General features: G+C 36.0%; 1 protein-coding gene and 1 long non-coding RNA gene across 25 annotated transcripts in view; one reads left to right on the top strand and one right to left on the bottom strand.

The window, feature by feature from the left end:
* The first annotated feature begins 395 nt into the window (after positions 1–395).
* LOC127987692 (uncharacterized) overlaps positions 396–20,770 on the top strand; it is a 37,015-nt gene continuing 16,640 nt past the window's right edge. Inside the window, exons 1-2 of the long non-coding RNA XR_008161326.1 lie at positions 396–681; positions 1,039–1,103. This is a non-coding gene — a long non-coding RNA (uncharacterized LOC127987692). The remainder of the gene's footprint in view (positions 682–1,038; positions 1,104–20,770) is intronic.
* The window catches only part of LOC127987687 (NACHT, LRR and PYD domains-containing protein 12), an 84,426-nt gene continuing 79,207 nt past the window's right edge, over positions 15,552–20,770 (bottom strand). For 22 of the 24 annotated variants that reach the window (XM_052590027.1, XM_052590026.1, XM_052590049.1 and 19 more), the window contains 4 exons: positions 20,231–20,407; positions 18,632–18,805; positions 16,992–17,138; positions 15,552–16,343 (listed from right to left, as the gene is read on the bottom strand). In XM_052590027.1, the coding sequence (XP_052445987.1) occupies positions 16,337–16,343; positions 16,992–17,138; positions 18,632–18,805; positions 20,231–20,407 (505 nt within the window). In that variant the 3' untranslated portion in view covers positions 15,552–16,336. The remainder of the gene's footprint in view (positions 16,344–16,991; positions 17,139–18,631; positions 18,806–20,230; positions 20,408–20,770) is intronic. The other 2 variants (XM_052590038.1, XM_052590032.1) reach the window with 1 other exon arrangement.

The raw sequence follows: 20,770 nt of genomic DNA on the forward strand, positions 1-20,770 counted from the left end.
TAGAACAAAAAAAATAAATAAAAAATGGTTCTGCTATTTTTAAAACTCGAAGAACCCAATTTGCTACTGTTTAGAACATTTTACCAGGGAAACTTTGGAAATTGTTGTTGAAAAAACAGATTATACAATGTTTTCAATAAAATATTGGCATAACGTTCAACAATAATAAGGAAGAACTTTCTTTCAGCCACATTAGGAAAATGCTATGAGGATATCGTTTTGAGGACTGAGATGACAAAATGTTCTTGAAAAAAAAAAAACCTTTATAGTAGCCTAATGTGACATGTTAATAAAGCTAAAACATTACTAAAATGGCTGCGTTGAGTGGTAAATCAGCTAAATTCCATGGTCTCGATTACAAAATGCATTTGATATCTGTTGCCAAACGTGTTACAGGAGACGACAAGTGCTGATTGGGCCACGTTTAAATCCACCAATCACTGCATACTTTTCTCGTGACGTAAGGTAATTTGAAATCGACGAAACGCGCGAACGCCGAACGGTTGTTGAAGATATTGATGTACAGTGTGCGTGGTCGGAAACGTCTTATTTGACGGAACTTAATTGAGTATGGACTGAGTTTTTCCACACTTCAAACGCGGCGGAATCGGGTACAGAGGTGCTGGAGGATGCTTTACTCGCGGGTACAGTGCGTGACCTTAACAACAAACCTGTGTCCAGGTCAGGTCAGCGGAACTCTCCCTTCCACAATAATTACCTGTAACGTTACATTTCTTTATGGCTTTTTCAGTTTACATATTTCTTTTTGTCCTTTGCGTATTTGCATACACAAAAATTTGTTTAAATCTAGGATGACACGATTCTTCTTCATCTTTATATATATATATATATATATATATATATATATATATATATATATATATATATATATATCTTTTAGTGTTTCACATGCACATTTGTTATAGCGTTAGATATCTTTAAGTATTGGGGCTGGATCTTACTTTCTTGGAATTATATAACCGTTGAATTAATTTTGGATGCTGCTTTTTAATAACCGCTAGATTTGTTTTCATCCAGAACCCAAACTGCCTGCTTGACGATGAACACGGATGATGCAATAAAAGTCTTCATTTACAACAAAGGTACTGTAACGTTAATTAGTTTCTACTTTCTAGGTAACGTTAATATTGGTAACATTTTATTTTAGAGTTCAGCTCTCACTTTTAACTTTTTGCTTATTAGCTTGCATATTAATAGTACAGGTGCATCTAAATAAAATAGAATGTCAAGGAAAAGTACATTTATTTCAGTAATTCAACTTGTGTATTAAATAAATGCAATGCACACAGACTGCAGTAGTCTACGTCTTTGGTTCTTTTAATTGTGATACTGTCTCACTGTCTCAGCAAATTAGAATACTTCATAAAACCAATAATAATCATAAAAAAAAATCTAGTCAATTGTTGGCCTTCTGGAAAGTATGTTCATTTACTGTACATGTACTCAATACTTGGTATTGGTTTCTTTTGCTTTAATTACTGCCTCAGTTCAGTGTGGCATGGAGGTGATCAGTTTGTGGCACTGCTGAGGTGGTATGGAAGCCCAGGTTTCTTTGATAGTGGCCTTCAGCTCATCTGCATTTTTTGGTGTCTTGTTTCTCATCCTCTTCTTGACAATAGCTCATAGATTCTCTCTGGGGTTCAGGTCTGGTGAGTTTGCTGGCCAGTCAAGCACACCAACACCATGGTCATTTAACCAACTTTTGGTGCTTTTGGCAGTGTGGGCAGGTGCCAAATCCTGCTGGAAAATGAAATCAGCATCTTCAAAAAGCTGGTCAGCAGAAGGAAGCATGAAGTGCTCCAAGATTTCTTGGTAAACGGGTGCAGTGACTTTGGTTTTCAAAAAAAACACATTGGACCAACACCAGCAGATGACATTGCACCCCAAATCATCACAGACTGTGGAAACTTAACACTGGACTTCAAGCAGCTTGGGCTATGAGCTTCTCCAGCCTTCCTCCAGACTCTAGGACCTTGGTTTCCGAAAAAAAAATACAAAACTTGCTCTCATCTGAAAAGAGGACTTTGGACCACTGAGCAACAGTCCAATTCTTCTTATCCTTAGCCCAGGTAAGACGCCTCTGACATTGTCTGTGGTACAGGAGTGGCTTAACAAGAGGAAAACGACAACTGTAGCCAAATTCCTTGACACTTCTGTGTGTGGTGGCTCTTGATGCCTTGACCCCAGCCTCAGTGCATTCCTTGTGAAATTCTATAAAATTCTTGAATCCAGTTTGCTTGACAGTCCTCATAAGGCCGCGGTTCTCTCGGTTGGTTGTGCATCTTTTTTTCCCCACACTTTTTTTGTTCCACTCAACTTTTGGTTAACATGCTTGGATACAGCACTCTGTGAACAGCCAGCTTATTGGCAATTGATTTTTGTGATTTACACTCCTTGTGAAGGGTGTCAATGATTGTCTTCTGGACAACTGTCAGATCTGCAGTCTTCCTCATGATTGTGTAGCCCAGTGAAACAAACTGAGAGACCATTTTGAAGGCTCAGGAAACCTTTGCAGGTGTTTTGAGTTGATTAGCCGATTGGCATGTCACCATATTCTGATTTGTTGAGAGTGAATTGGTGGGTTTTTGTTAAATGTGAACCAAAATCATCACAATTAAAAGAACCAAAGACTTCGACTACTTCAGTCTGTGTGCATTGAATTTATTTAATACACGAGTTTCACAATTTGGGATGAAATACTGAAATAAATGAACTTTTCCAAAACATTCTAATTTGAGATGCACCTGTATAACAATAAAACATTGTTACAATGTTTCAAGATGACAAAGAAAGAACATTCTCTCAGCCACATTAGGATCACATTATAGGAACATCACTGAGGCCTGAGATAGTTTATTATTATTATTTTATCAAACTTTATTGTAATGTGACATAATAACAAATCTAGAACATTTTACCTGCAAAATCTTAGGGATGTTTTGAGGACTTTGTTGAGGTCCCCTTTATACAATATTGTCAATAATACATCTTCATCGTCTTCATATTCTAATTTGTTGAGATCGTGCATTGGTGGGTTTTTGTTAAATGTGAACCAAAATCATCAAAACTGAAAGAACCACAGACTACTTCAGTCTGTGTACAATACATTTATTTTAATCCACGAGTTTCACAATTTGTGTTGAATTACTAAAATAAATGAACTTTTCCTTGACATTCTAATTTATTGAGAAGCACCTGTATATTGGTTGTTCATAGGGATGGGCGATATGGAAAAAACATTTTTTTTTAGCAATATCACGATTCACGATTTTATCACAATTCTTTGTCATGTTGGTTTTACTATTTTGCAAGTTGTCTGAGAATTACATCCAAACAAATTTCCCTATATAAAGACAAATCCTTTCAAGGTAACAGAAAAAAAAAAAGAATGGCAGATATTTAGGCCAAGGAAGGCAAGGATAATTTTTTTTGTTATTTTTTTAATAACAAGGATAAAGAATGACTAAGATATAAATTACAACTACACATGACATACAAATAAAACAAAGTGCTTTATTTTCAGGTGCAATAGGTGCATTTAGCAGGACCATTCAAGAAATTAAATGAACAAATATTAAAATAAGATACTATATGAACCGATTCCTAAAGCAACTGTATTCAACTTCTCCAGTCAAGAGCAGTGAGTGAGTGTTTTTTTTTTTTTTTCTCTCTCTCTTTGTGTTTTGTTTTATTTTATTGTTTTATTTGACAGGCTTTAGTGCATGCCCTTTGGGTGTATGCGGCGCTCAGAAAAAGCACAGGTCAGACCAGCACACGAATGAAACCTTTAAAAGAACACTCTTAGCACATGAGTAACTTTACTGCTGAGTTAACACTGCTGTGAATGCATGTGGCATTGTACAGCCTATATGACGGAGGCTCCAGAGCTGCAGCTGATAGAATATGCACTGTAGCACGATACTACGATATTTCTTCAAAAGCAGATCGTGGAGACATTTTTATTGTCCACGATCCAAAATTGTCATATCGCACACTCCTAGTTGTTCATTAGTATTGTACGGGATACTCCACCCTAAAATGAAATTTTTGTAATTAATCACTTACCCCATGTCATTCCAAGCCCGTAAAAGCTCCAGTTGTCTTCGGAACACAATTTAAGATATTTTGGATGAAAACCTGGAGGCTTGAGACTGTCCCATAGACTGCCAAGTAAATAACCGTGTCAAGGTCCATAAAAGTTATGAAATGTGTCTTCAGAATACTCCATCTGCCATCAGACGTGCAATCTGAGTTATATGAAGCGACAAGAATAATTTTTGTAAGTGAAGAAAACAAAAATGACTTTATTCAGCAGTTCCTTTGTCAATCGTCTCCTCTGTGTCACTCCAGATCAATGTATGTGCTTTTGTGTCCTCTGCACCACAAGGATGCGCTGTTTCTACTTGTATTTAGCGTCACCCAAAAATGAAAATTCAGTCATTAATTACTCATTCTAATTTTGTTCCAAACCAGTAACTTCATTCATCTTCAGAACACATGCGGAGACAAAGAATTGTTGAAGAAAGTGGCTTATTTAGTTTTTTGTGCACAAAAAGTATTCTCTTAGCTTCGTAAATTTATGGGTCAACCACTGGACCATTTTAACAATGTCCTTACTATGTTTGTGTGCCTTGACCGTGGTGGTAGTACCGTTGCTGTCTATGGAGGGTCAGAGAGTTCTGGGATTTCATTGGTGGCCGTGGGTTAAAATGAATAATGAATCTTTTGATTTTACTTTTTTTTTTTTTTTTTTTAAACCTTCTGCACAAACAGCTGCTTGTGCTGCCTGACTGTTTCATGAACTGTTTCATGAAGAGACTTTCATGGAGAAGTTAAATGTGTAACGCCACTCATAAATAAATTCACAGAAACATAGAAACATACTGAGGTAAAAATTAAATATGTTTAGTTTATTTCTAACATGATGCATTTAAGTAACATACAATGACAAGGGAGGTATTTTGCAGAATATTTCTACGAGTGCAAATATTACCTTGATTTTAGTTCAACAAACAAGAAAATTTTAGACAAATTATTGACTGTTTTGTTCTGTTTCACCAATGAAAATCGTTCCAAAGGAAGATGACAGCAGAAGTATTTCTCATTACTGTGTTTTCAACCAACCAATCAGTGAATTCCCATCTTCTACTGGTGAGTTAATGTATTTTAAAAATTATTTTTTCCTCCGCATATCTTTTTGTTATTTTGTTATTTTTTATATTTTTTCTAGGCCTGTTAAAAATGTATTGCAGTTGTAATTTGGAACTGTAAATTTAATTTGATTGGTAACAGCCCTATAGTGCATTTTTATTTCTTCTTTTTTTTTTGTTAACTAATAATTTGACTTTAAAGATGATGCATACATTTTAATAAGATTAAAAATATATTGGCCTTTATTAAAGTAAATAAAATACTAGAGTAAATATATATATAAAAAAAAAAGTTCAAGTCTCAGCTCAAGGTTTGGGCTTTTCAAGCCAATGTCAAGTTGTTTTATTCATGTATAATTGATTACGTAGATGTGTTTTAAATTTATTGAAGCAGTATATATACTCATAAGGTGTCATATGCATACTTCAAATAAATTAGTCTTTTCATAGTTTGTGAAGACTAATTAGGCTGGGTAGTTCAGAAAGTTTTCAATATTGTTTGTGATCTTAAGATGTAATAATTATTTGTATTCTTTCCGTTTACACTGTTGTATGCTTCTCTGTTATAGGCCATGAGGAAGAACTCTATCATGCACACAGTGAATAGAGCTCAGTGCTGCTAACTGGGAGAACAGCTGGAAAACTGGAGGAGGAGAACATTTGAACATACAGACAACTGTATTATTTTTCTGCAAGAACCACAACAAGCAAAGACGATGAGCACTCTGAACAAACAACAGTCAGACGCTTAATTATGCACTGCACTTTACTGAGTTCTACAACATGTGATGTTGAGTTAGATTTTGATTTTTTTTTTTTCAGGTTAATAAAATTATATGTTTTAAGAATGTAATGGCTAAGAATTTTGAGTGTTTTTTTTTAAGAATGTTAGGGAATTATGTTCTAACAATGTTATCACTAAACATTTTTAGAATGTTTTTAAAGAATGTTAAACTGTCTTTTGAGAGAATATTCTGGGAACAAAAACAAAACTACCCGCTAAAACATTGTAAGAATGTTACAGCATACTGTTTTAACAATGTTGTCACTAAACAATTTTAGAATTATTTTAGAGAATGTTATCATATCTTATAGGAAAATGTTCTGGGAACAAAAATAAAACTACCTGCTAAAAACTTTATAAGAATGTTATAGCATACTGTTTTAACAATGTTTTCACTAAACATTTTAAGAATGTTTTAAGAGAATGTTATCCTAACTTTTGAGAGAATGTCCTGGGAACAAAAATAAAACTACCTGCTTAAAACTTTGTAAGATGGTTATGGATTGATGTTCTAACAATGTTATCACTAAACATTTTCAGAATGTTTTTAGAGAATGTTATCTAACTTTTTGAGAGCACGTTCTGGGAACAAAAATAAAACTACCCGCTAAAAACTTTGTAAGAATGTTATCACTAAACATTTTCAGAATGTTTTTAGAGAATGTTATCCTAACTTTTGAGAGAACATTCTGGGAACCAAAATAAAACTACCCGCTAAAAACTTTGTAAGAATGTTAGGGAATGATGTTCTAACAATGTTATCACTAAACATTTTTAGAATGTTTTTAAAGAATGTTAAACTGTCTTTTGAGAGAATATTCTGGGAACAAAAACAAAACTACCCGCTAAAACATTGTAAGAATGTTACAGCATACTGATTTAACAATGTTGTCACTAAACAATTTTAGAATTATTTTAGAGAATGTTATCATATCTTATAGGAAAATGTTCTGGGAACAAAAATAAAACTACCTGCTAAAAACTTTATAAGAATGTTATAGCATACTGTTTTAACAATGTTTTCACTAAACATTTTAAGAATGTTTTAAGAGAATGTTATCCTAACTTTTGAGAGAATGTCCTGGGAACAAAAATAAAACTACCTGCTTAAAACTTTGTAAGATGGTTATGGATTGATGTTCTAACAATGTTATCACTAAACATTTTCAGAATGTTTTTAGAGAATGTTATCTAACTTTTTGAGAGCACGTTCTGGGAACAAAAATAAAACTACCCGCTAAAAACTTTGTAAGAATGTTATCACTAAACATTTTCAGAATGTTTTTAGAGAATGTTATCCTAACTTTTGAGAGAACATTCTGGGAACCAAAATAAAACTACCCGCTAAAAACTTTGTAAGAATGTTAGGGAATGATGTTCTAACAATGTTATCACTAAACATTTTCAGCATGTTTTTAGAGAATGTTACCCTACCTTTTAAGAGAACATTCTGGGAACTCAAATAAAACTACCCGCAAACAAATTTAAAATAACATTATGGGGAAAATAACGTCCTAACAATGTTTTTTAACTAACATTTTTAGAATGTTTTTTGAAGAATGTTACCCTACCTTTTGAAAGAACATTCTGGGAACTCAAATAAAACTACCCGCAAAAAACTTTAAAAGAACATTATGGAGGAAAAAATGTTGTAACTACATTTTTATAACATTACTCTACCTTTTAAATGAACATTCTGGGAACATAAATAAAACTACCTGTTGGAAACATTAAAAAAACGTTAGTGACTACTGTTATAACAATGTTTTCACTTAACAGTTTTATAATGTTTTTAGACAATGTTATCCTACCTTTAAAGAGAACGTTCTGGGAACTTAAATAAAACTACCCGCAAAAAACATTAATAGAACACTGCCTGATAATGTTATAAAAATATTTTTAGAACAAAAAATTTCTAGCTGGGTTGTCTGTCGGTCTCCGTGTCCTCTTTGCTTTGTGATTTTACTGTGCATGAGAAAATGGATGTGTGGCGTAAGAGCGTGTGGAAAGTGTCAGTTGTGTGTGTCTCACGGTGAATGCGTGAAAGTTGGCAAGCATCGTAAATCAATTAATCATTCCAGATAATTTACCTTAAGCGGTCTGCTTCGAAGTTCTCAGAGGAATAAGACGCGCATGGAAGGAGAAGCATTTCCATTGGCTCCAGTCTGCCGATATTAGCCAATCACAAAAATATTGCACAGCCAATATCATTGAATTTCCCACAATGTTTTATTATTATAATTACGTTATGTTGATTAAAACAATGCTGACAATAAGCACATGAAAAAAAACGACTTAAATTCTGGACCTTTGGCAGTGAGGGGGGGGTTCGTTCAAACAACCCGAACCCCCACTGCCTACGGTCATGTATAATATATATATATATATATATAACTAATAACTGGCCACAAACTGTAGTGTAGGCTTCATCGCTTATGAAAGCAGTTTTATTACAATTCACAGATACAAACTTTCACATAAAGTAATAAATATCTAAAACACTGGGACAAACCTCATTCAAATTAAACTAAGAAAGAAAATAACAATTGACATGCCACAGGGCTCCAACAGGGCAGAGCTATCGGTGTGAAAATATACAACCACTAATTGAAATCCAAACCCAAATGTAGCACAGCAGTCACAGCACTCAGAAGGAAATATGGATCACCAAAAACCACAGAAAAATCCCCACCACCTCACCAGTGCCAGTTACACCCATGGAGAAGACCCTGCAGCCGCCATTAAGTCAAGAAGTAGGACAACTACAACAAAAAGAAAGAAAAATAACAATCTTAATACATGTAATACAAAACGAGCACAGGGCAATTCACCACAATAAAATATAGTAACAATAGTCGTGCTAGTCCTGCAACACAAAAGCTTATTGTAAGTACCTTGAATTGAGCATTTACATCAATAAATTCTTTAATCAATCAAATACCTTTAAAATAACTGGATCTATAAAAGCGGAATTAAAACCAATGGAATGGCTCTCCTTTAAGAGACCTAGAAAACAAATCTTCATGCAAACCACCATCATCAAAATGTTTATACGACAACTCAATTCTTAGTGCCTTTGATTATTCACTCACATCATTAATTAGTTCTGAAGACTGTGTTGCCAAGCCAATCACCAGTGATACAAGCGGGATTCTGAAACGAAATAAAACCACTTTTCTTTACACCACATAGTTCTCTACCTTCCTCATAATAAAAACCCATAAGCTAAGTACTTCCTACAGACCTTTAATTAAATTAAGATAACCCAACACACAAATTACATATGCAACAAATGTCTTTGCTCAAACTGAAACTGCTCTCATAATTTGAATTCAACAATCAATATTAAAAATGGTTGAGCACAATTTACCTGATCTTAGTGCACGCTGGTTTATACCGTCAATAGAGGAGCAAGATGTGAGAATGCTATACTACTGTGACTATTTATAGCAGGTGCAGATGTAATAAAGCTACCCCACAGACTTATGGGAAGTGTAGTCCTGAACTCCATCACCCCGTTACATATATACAAACATTAATACATTTTTAATCCTCACAGATGAAGGATGAAGAATAAACACCAACCTGTTTGTTCTTCAGTGCGTTTGATTCTGCAGATATCACTTCTTCCTGATGATATACAAGTATACCAAGATGCCGGCGCGTCCACATGCAGCAGCTTCTCTCTGTCCCGACAGAACAGTGTTTTCGTGTTTAATGTCTTTTGAGTCGCAGTGGTTTTGTACATCGTCATCGCGTCTACCTGTATGTAAGTCCAAATACAGTCGCGAGTTTCTGCTCGATGTCGGCAGAACTGCATTTTAAACTCCGCACACACGGAACAGCTGCAGGATCTCGGTCTGCTACGGAGGCCTTCACCATCACCGACCCCCACTACTGCATCTCGCCCGCAGCGGAGGCGCCACAAGCGGTGTGAGAGGAAGCAGAAGAGGGGTAAGCGCGGAGGTATCCGGGCTAGGCTAATGGCTAACCCACACAAGCCATCTATCCCCACCATCGTACTGGCTAACGTACGCTCGTTGGACAATAAACTGGACTACATTCGATTACTACGCTCAACTCAGAGGACTCAGCAAACACTGCTCACCCCTGGTGGAGTTTATGATTATTAAGTGCTGGCCGTTCTATCTGCCGAGGGAATATACTGCTATACTGCTCATTTCAGTGTATATACCCCCGTTCAACATCATCAGCAACAGGAACAACGCACTAAATGAACTGTACCAGCACATCAGTGAGCAGCAGACAGCACACCCCGATGCTTTTCTCATCATAGCTGGGGATTTCAACCATGCTGACTTAAAGAGTGTGTTTCCAAAAATACACCAGCACATCAACTTTCCAACACGAGGTAATAACATTTTGGACTTTGTTTACACCACACAGAGAGGAGCTTACAAAGCCCTCCCCCTCCCCCACCTCGGAGCTTCAAAGCCCTCTGCGATGTGATCCCACCCACCCATCACACAGCTTCTTCAGTCTGCTGCCATCAGGGAGGAGACTGCGGAGTCTCCAGGCCAGGACCAGCAGACTGAAGGACAGCTTCATCCACCAGGCTGTCAGGAAGGTGAACTCACTCCCGAACTTGCCCCCCCTCCCCTCTTCTGCCCCAGGCACCACTGAACCCCCCCCCCACTAATATACGATGACATGCATCAGTCACTTTATGCAGCACTGGTCTGCTCACTACCTCATTCAGCATGGAACTGACGTCATTCCACTACCTCATCAGTCAGTTAAATAAATAACTGCTCCTGAGCCCTTTGTCACTTTAATTAGACTTAACAAGCTTTTGTTTTTGCACTAAATAATCTTTTATCTGCACTGTTGTTCCCTTCATTGATTTGCACTCTATCTGCCTTTTGCCTTGTGCTGCTTTAACTTTATTTTTAATTTTATTATATGTCTTTTTGACATATAATTGTATAGTTGTATAGTTGTATAGTTATTGTATATTATTGTACATTATTGTATAGTTGTATCTACATTTTATATTTTGATCTAGATTTTTAGCCTTTAATGTTAATGTTATCTGTGTGCAATTAAACAAGACATTCAGGATCAGCAGCAGATCAGCTCACTTTATTCTGACTGTTTGCTGATAGAAACACTTCTTTATCAAACATTGTGATTTGTCCTTATCAATCTGATCACATTTCTAATGTAATTTACCGCATTCATAACATCAGAGTATTTCCACATCTTACAGTTCTCTATGTAAAGAGTTTGCTCGAAACAAAAGGTGTAAAGAGGATTTTACAACTGCGTGAAAATAGTGAACTACTCACCTCAGAAAACCGCCAAACTGAAGAACTGGCTCTTCTTCTTCTTCGGTGTTTAATTGCGGATAGCAGCCTAACTGTTGCATTACTGCCACCAACTGGAATAAAATATGGATCAGGATTTCGCTTGTAAGAAAGCTTCTTCTTCCACTTTTGATTTGATTGGTGGCTGATTTTAAAGGTGCATTAATGCCACATACGAGACTGGAGTGTGGAGCAGTATATGACAAACTAGAAAATAATTATTTTCTTTCCATCAATCCTGTATTTTTAGGTAAATCATGAGATGTTTGACCACACTTCTAAAAGCTTCTGTCTTTATCATTTGAATCATTTCCCTTCTTTCCTCCTCATATTTCCTCTTCAATAACACCCGTAACACTGACTCTGTTTCCTCACAGTTTTCACACAAACCTGATGATGTTCGTCTGTTTTGAACAGTGTCTGATTCAGTCCAGTGTGTCCTATTCTAAGAGTGAACAAATCCTCTTCTTCTCGGTTCCTGCCCCTCATTCTGCCAACATTGACTTTCTTCTAAATATTATAAATGATTATAAAAATACATTTTATACGCCATCATTTTCATTTCTATAACGTGTGAATCAGTGACGGCTGGCAACTAAAACATTCACAGCGTTTTATTATAATAGTGTCCTCATTATAATGTTATATGACAGTCCCAGTCATAGTTGTTTGTTCTGCTCGCTATCTGAAAAAAATCATACTAATATGCTGATTTGCTGCTCAAGCATCAAAGTTCATTAAGTTCATTTGCTGACCATTTGACGGTTTCATTTAGATTCATTAATAAAACTAAATGGCCATTGCTTGGATTTAATTTCTATCCAAATGAAATCCTGAATGACACACTACACACTGTGCATACTGTACTCTAGATACTCAACTGTCTGGTGTATGAATATTATAAGATTATTTTATCAACATCTGAGTCTGAGCTCTCCGTTGTGAGGAAAGCTGACAGTTGACTCATGAAGTGTTTGTCTGTTTAAGTCGAGCATTATCCAGAGAAGATCTAGACTTCACTGATGATTAGCTGTTGTTCTTATACCCTCACCAGAGAAAACATCTGGACTCAGACAACTAGACTCCAAGATCAACAAGCATAAAACAGAGATGATAACACTGAACACCTCAAACCCCTCAGCAATTAAAGTACAGGAGCAGACCTCTGTAGAAATGAGGAGTTTGTAGACCTGGGCTTCATCATTAGACTTGATGGAGGACAGACAATGACATCAAGAGACGCATTAGCAAGAGCAGAAACAGCTTTATAACACTGAACAATATGTGGAGGTCCAACACTAGAATGACTCTGTATCAGAGCTGTGTCCTTTCCACCTTACTTTACAGATCTGAATGTTAGAGAACGACAGAAGCACTTTTCCTAACTATCAACTTTCCACTCGATGAACCTCCAGAATCCTGCAGATCTTCTGCTCCAAAACATCTCTGACCAACAACTACTCATGTGGCGAAATTAAGAAATTATAGAGAGCATCGTCATAAGAAGCTGATGGAGATGGACTGGGCACATCATCCAAGATAACAAGACAACTTTAACCAGAACTCAATTTCTTCTGCACATCAGAGGGAAACACAAGAGAGAAAGAGCGAAGAACATCATCCATCAAACAGTGGAAGCAGAACTGAAACACTAAATCACAGCTGATCAGATTACATTATATATGTACAGTGAGATGAAATGATTTCAGAGCTTCCTTTCCTTCAGAAAAATTAAAGCCATGTTTATAGAGTCATGCAGAACACAAATGATCTCAAACAGGAAGAGGGCCAAATACTTACAGTTATGGATATAGACTTGTTTGTTAGAATAAATAAGTTATAAATCTGATTTTGACAATGATGAAGAGAACATGTTGAAACACCATCGCAGGTGAACCAGACGTTCAACCTCCTGGACAGCAACCAATCTGGCTTCAAAAGTGGCCACTCAACTGAGACTGCTCTGCTCTCGGTTACTGAAGCCCTGCGACTAGCAAGAGCAGCTTCAAAATCCTCGGTACTCATCTTACTGGACCTGTCTGCTGCTTTTGACACTGTTAATCACCAGATTCTCCTGTCCACCCTCAGAAAGATGGGCATCTCTGGAACTGCTCTCCTGTGGGTTAAGTCCTACCTCTCCGACAGATCCTTCAGTGTGTCTTGGAGGGGTGATGTTTCAAAGTCACAACACCTTGCTACTGGGGTCATCTTTGACATCTTTAGGATCTGTCATTCAGAAGCATGGCTTTTCTTATCACTGCTATGCTGATTTCACCCAACTCTACTTCTCATTCCAACCAGATGACCCGACGGTAGCTGCCCGCATTTCAGCCTGTCTGAGTGACATCTCTAGCTGGATGAATGACCATCACCTTCAGCTTAACCTTAGGAAGACAGAACTTCTGGTGATTCCAGCTAACCCATTGCTTCATCACAACTTCTCTATACAGCTGGGTTCGTCAACCATTACTCCTTCGAGGACAGCCAGGAACCTAGGAGTTGTGATGGATCATCAGTTAAGCTTCACAGACCACATTGCTACAACGACCCGGTCCTGCAGATTTGCCTTATACAACATTAGGAAGATTAGACCCTTCCTGTCAGAGCAAGCAACCCAACTTCTTGTCCAAGCTCTTGTTCTCTCCAGACTGGACTATTGTAATGCTCTCCTGGCTCTTCCTGCATGTACTGTCAAGCCTCTGCAATTGATCCAGAATGCAGCAGCGAGTGTTGTCTTCAATGAGCCAAAAAAAGCTCATGTTACTCCTCTCCTCATCAGGTTACACTGGCTACCAGTAGCTGCTCGCATCAAATTCAAGGTACTGATGCTAGCCTACAAGACGACCACTGGCACGGCACCAACTTACCTAAACTCACTGGTTAAATCCTATGTGCCCTCCAGAAGTTTGCGCTCTCCAAGTGAACAATGCCTTGTGGTGCCATCCCAAAGAAGTTCAAAATCACTCTCACGGACCTTTTCCTGGACTGTGCCCAGCTGGTGGAATGACCTCCCAATCTCAATTCGTACAGCTGAGTCTTTACTCATTTTCAAGAAACATCTAAAGAATCATCTTTTTCGCCAGCACTTAACCAACTAATACTAGCACTTTTCCTTCTTTTCATTTATTAAAAAAAACAAAAAAAACCTGGCTATGCGTTCTGTACTAGACTAACTGAGACTTGTCATGGCACTTGTATACTGTTGATGTTCTCTTGTTGACCTGACTGCTTCTGTTGTTCTCATTTGTAAGTCGCTTTGGATAAAGGTGTCTGCTAGATGATTAAATGTAAATGTAAATAGAAAAGAAGTAGAAAAGGTCTGAGGAGTACTCTTCAGATGCTGCCTGCATTGCCAAAAAATATTATAAAATACTATCCTTACCCTCCCTGAATAATTACAGGGTTAAATCTGTAAGACAAAAGATACACCGAGTAACAACATATCAAAGAATGACATTTTTCTCTGAACAAATATAGACTTTCTTTATCTGCTTCATTTGGAGAGATCAGACGTGTGATACATATCTTTTAATGTTTCATATTGTAATCCTTTTAAAAATATTTTAAATATTATAAATATTTTACTGAATCTTATAGAGAATTTATGACTTGTATTTAAACAACTCTCAATTTAAAGTATAAGGAATATTAGAATATGTTTTAAAAGAACTTTTTTTTTTTTTATACCCAAACAATAATTAGTATTTTGTAATAGAGAGGTATTTAATTTCCAATACTCTGGCTTCCTTAAGTGACTTTAATATCCAAAATATCTAAATCAATACAAGCATGATCATACAGTGGAAATATCATATTCAGGAACGGTCATATTAATTTGAATGAAGTAAAACTGATGACATATTTAAGACTGGACTGTAGTTTAACGTTACACTTAATACGGGTGAACGAGTTACTGATGTAGACAGGCATTCAGTCCCAGTCAGCTGTGGGGTCAAATAGTTGATTAGGCACTATAAAAATATTTAGAGAAATTTACAACGGAAAGTCCAAATTGCAAACACACACACACACACATATATGTATATATATCTTAATGGAAATACAGTCAGCAGACACTAAAATGTGTTGATTCAATTTATCAACTAAAGATAATGTTAATAGACATTTCACAGTTATGAGTTACTCCAATTAGTTTAATGAATATCATATTTTCCTAACAACAACAACAAATAAATATATATATATATATATTTTTTTTTTCTTTTGGAAAAGTCATGTTCATCTGAATGAAGTAAAACTGATGACATATTTAAGATTAGACTGCAGTTTAATGTAACACTTAGCAATGATCACATTTCATTCCCAAATAAAGATGAACGGGACTTTCAGAAAATAAATGCACAGACTCTTTCACAATTATAAAAAGATCATTTGTAATCTATATCCAGCTGAAAACGCTCTAATGTGTCTTTCACAAGATATTATATTTTAAATGACTCTAGTTTGATTTGTTATACAGTAATTACTAACAACTTTACAAAAATCTTCCCCACAAATGAAGAAAACATATTTACCATATAACACTGAAGGAGAAGAAATATTAACAAAGAGAGATCAAATTGATTGATTCCTGCTCTTTTCATTAATTAAATCAAATTGATATAAAAACAGATATTTGGAGACCTTACAGTCTTACACCAAGAGCCTGATTTCTGAGCAGAGAAAGTATTTTAACAGAGACAGAGTTCATAATAATATAATATTCTCCGGCTTTACATTAAACACAATGATCATCTGCTTGAATACTAAAGCAACATGAATCATTCAATATCATGTTTCTAACACACATGCTGCATTATTTGATTGTAAAGTCTGAGTCTCTTCACCTGTATGGATCACATTTACACATTTATCACACATTTATTTCTCCTCATAGACACAGTAGTGAAGCTCTTCTGTGGATCTTCAGCTGATGTTTACTGCTCCTCTCAAGAACACTTCACTTTATGATACACAGCATTTATCAGCTTTTGGTGATTGAACTCAATGGCGTATTTCTTGGGATTGATGGGATTTTTGGTGATGGATCTCTATCAGAGACTTTTGGTGAAGAAAAGAGAAGATAATCAGAGTTCAGTGAAACAAATTAACAATTGGTTACTATACTTCAGTCACATTTTAATAAATGACAAGGAACAAACACAAATGTGATTTAGTATCTTTCAAAACTGAAATCTTTCAGTTAAATGTGTCACTGGTTAAAGCTGTTTGTCCTCTAGTTTAAACATGTTTGTATTGATAACAAGCGGCTGGAGGTACATTATCTCTTACAGAAAGTAAGTGTAAAGTAATGACGTGCTGCTTGTCAAAGTAAAAACACACAAGAGACAGAGACATTGATCATGTGATGCTGGACGACTGTGAGCTGAAGCTGAATCTGCTCTGATTTTACCAGCGTTTTCCTACAATCTGAACAAATCTATTTCAAACTCTAATGATTCACTATTACTGATCTCATTAATAAAGCAGCTGTTGCTGTAGAAAGCTGTGACAGTCTGCTTTTCTTCTCTTTCCTCCTTTGTGTTCAACATTTTTATCAACTTTACATTTCATTCTGACACAAACCCTTTGAAATAAAGCTTGAGGATCATTTGATCAACTCTTTTCACTAATATTTGAAAGTATATATTTGTTCAGATATCAGAGGTAAATGAATCTCTTTAATATCACAAAGTGAAGTTTACTCACCTCAGTTCACAGTTTGAGTCTCGCAGCACATCAATGAGCTTCTGCTTTGAGTCGCTAATCTTATTGTATCTCAGATCAAGCTGTTTTAGAAACTGCAGAGCTTTTGTGTTTGTCAAAGAAACATCTGTAATGTCACAGACACGAAGACTAGAAAGAGACAAACAGAGGAAGAGAGATCATCTTACAAACAAATCATTAAGATGAAGAATCTTTCACAAATATAATGTGAACACATTCATCATGAGATATTGAGTATAAAGTGTTTTGTTGAACTCTTATGTGCTGTTCGTTTGAGGACGACACTCGTGCTGTTTGGGCTCTCCAGAGAACACAGCCAACAAAAGGACATTTGTAACAAAATGTGTCATTTATTAATGTTTTTACTCTACATTTATGTAGTTTAAGGATTTATGATATAAAATTTATAAAAATAAATTACAAATATATTATATAGGTTTTTATATATAAAGAGCTCTTTATGTAAAATTCACTTTATAAAAGACCCACATTCCTAATTGTGATTAATGGGGATAACATGGCGTGTTTTTCCTCCGTCGTGGATGTGCTGGTGTCAGCTCTTCAGACTGTGTGTGTTATCTGTGTTGTGACTGACATTTTTGACAAATTATGTAACAAAAAATCCAAAATTTTCCATTCCCATAATAATAAAAAAATAAAGTAAATGGAAGCACTTTGCTCAATTAGCCACCTACAAACATCAAAAATCTGTGTAATTATTTTATCTTTGTTATTAAAAAAACAAATAGAACAAAGATACAAGTTACAAATACACATAATACACTAATAAAAATAAAGAGTGTTTTGCAGGTAAAATAGTATTTAGCAGTAGCATTCAAAAAATTGAATGAACAAGTAAAAATAAAACAATTATTATTTACAAATTCCAATTGTAGCTAGACAGTTGCCTATGGCTATAATTTACTAATACAGTTGTCTGTTTGATTTTATAGTCTCAATTATTCAGAAATGACACAAGAAAATTTTACTTCAATAAAACCAAGGATTAGTTTTTGTAAGGGTTGTGATGTCCACATGTTTTTGTTGAAGAAATTATAGAAGCTAGCATTTCTATCGCAATAAGGTGGCCAAAAATGAAAGATTAAGTGAATAATTGTATTGAATTAATTAAACGGAACATTAAATCACGTTATTAACTTAATGTTATCAAAATCCAAAAATGATTAACAGGATTATAAAAGTAAAAAAAATGATGCTACATAATAAGCAATATGTGTGTGTAATCGTTCTGCATTGTGAATGTGTGGAAGGATTGCCAATTCACTTTTGTGGTCTGAATTGTGGTGGATTTATTGATTTTATTTGATAAATTAAGAAAAAGTATTGATTTTATAATGTTTCTATTCATTTCAATATGGGTCTCTTAGAGAGTGACTTTTTTCACACTAACACACAACCAGATATCAATCCAATTAAATTTTCTATTTGTAGATCTATCAAGTGTTGACAACCGTACAAAGTCTCATGACATTTAGATAAAGGAAACATTTGTTTTTATTTCAGCAAACATAATTTGGGGTCTCAAAAGACCTTGAACAGCACATAAGAGTTAAACAAAGTGATTTTCATCATTTTGATTCTTGTCTGTGAATGTTACTGACCTCAATCTCTCCAGTTTACAGCGTGAATCCTTCAGTACGTCACATAAGTGATTCAGTCCTGTGTTTCTTATTTGATTCCAGCTCAGGTTCAGTTCTCTCAGGTGTGATGGGTTTGATTTCAGAGCTGAAGTCAGGATGAGACACTGTTTCTCTGTAATACTGCATCTACACAGACTAAGGACAGAAAGAGAAAACACAATGAATCAGACACGTTATGTTCATGTGTGAGTAATTCATCATCTGTTAACAACATACAGTGCAATAATTGAAACATTGCCAAAAACCTTATTATATTATTTTATTATTATATTATAATAAACTAATAATAAACTTATTATATTAACTTATTTTAATATGATTTTAAGTAGTTCTATAGTTGATCCTATATCTGAATCTACTTTGTTAATCTTTTTTCTTCTGTTTTTGTTTTATTGGGTCAGTCGTGGTCTAATGGTGAGAGAGTCAGGCTTGTAACCTGAAGGTTGTGGGTTCGAGTCTCAGGTCCAGAAGGGATTGTAACCTGAAGGTTGTGGGTTCGAGTCTCAGGTCCAGCAGGGATTGTAACCTGAAGGTTGTGGGTTCGAGTCTCAGGTCCAGAAGGGATTGTAACCTGAAGGTTGTGGGTTCGAGTCTCAGGTCCAGCAGGGATTGTAACCTGAAGGTTGTGGGTTCGAGTCTCAGGTCCAGAAGGGATTGTAACCTGAAGGTTGTGGGTTCGAGTCTCAGGTCCAGAAGGGATTGTAACCTGAAGGTTGTGGGTTCGAGTCTCAGGTCCAGCAGGGATTGTAACCTGAAGGTTGTGGGTTCGAGTCTCAGGTCCAGAAGGGATTGTAACCTGAAGGTTGTGGGTTCGAGTCTCAGGTCCAGAAGGGATTGTAACCTGAAGGTTGTGGGTTCGAGTCTCAGGTCCAGCAGGGATTGTAGGTGGAGAGAGTGAATATCCAGCGCTCTCTTCTACCTTCAATACAACGACTGAGATGAGACCCTCGAGCAAGAACTGAACCACAACTGTTTCTCAGGTGCCGCAGGTGTGTGTTCACGGTGTGTATGTGTGGGTTTGTTACGCGCGTCTTGCGTACGCCCCGGCCCAGAGTCCTCAAATAATTAGTAGTGCTCATTTCTTAATTCTTTTTTTTTTTTTGTCTTAAGATTCTTATTGGTCGAGCTGGGGAAACGAGGCTATAAAATGTAAGGAGGCGGACCCTTTCATTCTCTCTCTGCCAGCCACAGACTTCTCCATTACCCCATCATCTCCTGCTCCTATCTTGTTGTTATTTTGGAGTAGGGAGCCCCAGCCTGTTTCTGTTAGTTTAGTTATTTCTTTATTATGTTGCTGGGCTCCCTATCTCATAATTTTGGTTACTTTTGTGAGTATTTTGTGTTAAAATAAAGGATTATTTTGGGATATTCCAGCCGTGTCCATCTATTATGTTATGCGTCCCTTTAAACTCCTAGACCTTTGTAGGGACCGTAACAGGGTTAAATGCAGAGCACATGTTCAGAGTATGGGACACTATATTTGGCCACACGTCATATCCTTTCCTTTAAACAGTAATCTTTAATCTGACTGTAACTGCTGTAGAGTATAATGATACTAACTCTAGTTTCTCCAGCTTGAATTGTGTGTTCATCAGTAGATCACTGAGGTGTTTCACTCCAGAGTCTCCTAGTAGTTTATTCCTGCTCAGCTCCAGTTCTCTCAGGTGTGATGGGTTTGATTTCAGAGCTGAAGTCAGGATGACACACTGTTTCTCTGTAATACTGCATCCTAACAGACTGAAGACAGAAAGAGAAAACACAATGAATCAGACACGTTATGTTCATGTGTTAGTAATTCATCTTGTGTTAACACCATACAGTGCAATAATAAAAAAGTAAAAAAATTTAACATTTCCAAAACCTTACATTTACATTTAGTCATATATCAGACACTTTTTTTTTTTTTCAAAGTGACTTACAAATGAGGACAACAGAAGCAATCAGAATCAACAAAAGAGCAATGATACACAAGTAGCTTTTTGTTTATTGTATAATAAATAATAAGAATAATAAACTGATTGAATATACTCGTGGTGCACATAAGTGTTCTGCAGGTGCGCATGCGCGACCTAAATAAGAAATGCGCAGTAAATTAGTTCA

The sequence above is a fragment of the Carassius gibelio genome, chromosome B22 (genome assembly GCF_023724105.1).
Source record: "Carassius gibelio isolate Cgi1373 ecotype wild population from Czech Republic chromosome B22, carGib1.2-hapl.c, whole genome shotgun sequence".
Taxonomy (NCBI): domain Eukaryota; kingdom Metazoa; phylum Chordata; class Actinopteri; order Cypriniformes; family Cyprinidae; genus Carassius; species Carassius gibelio.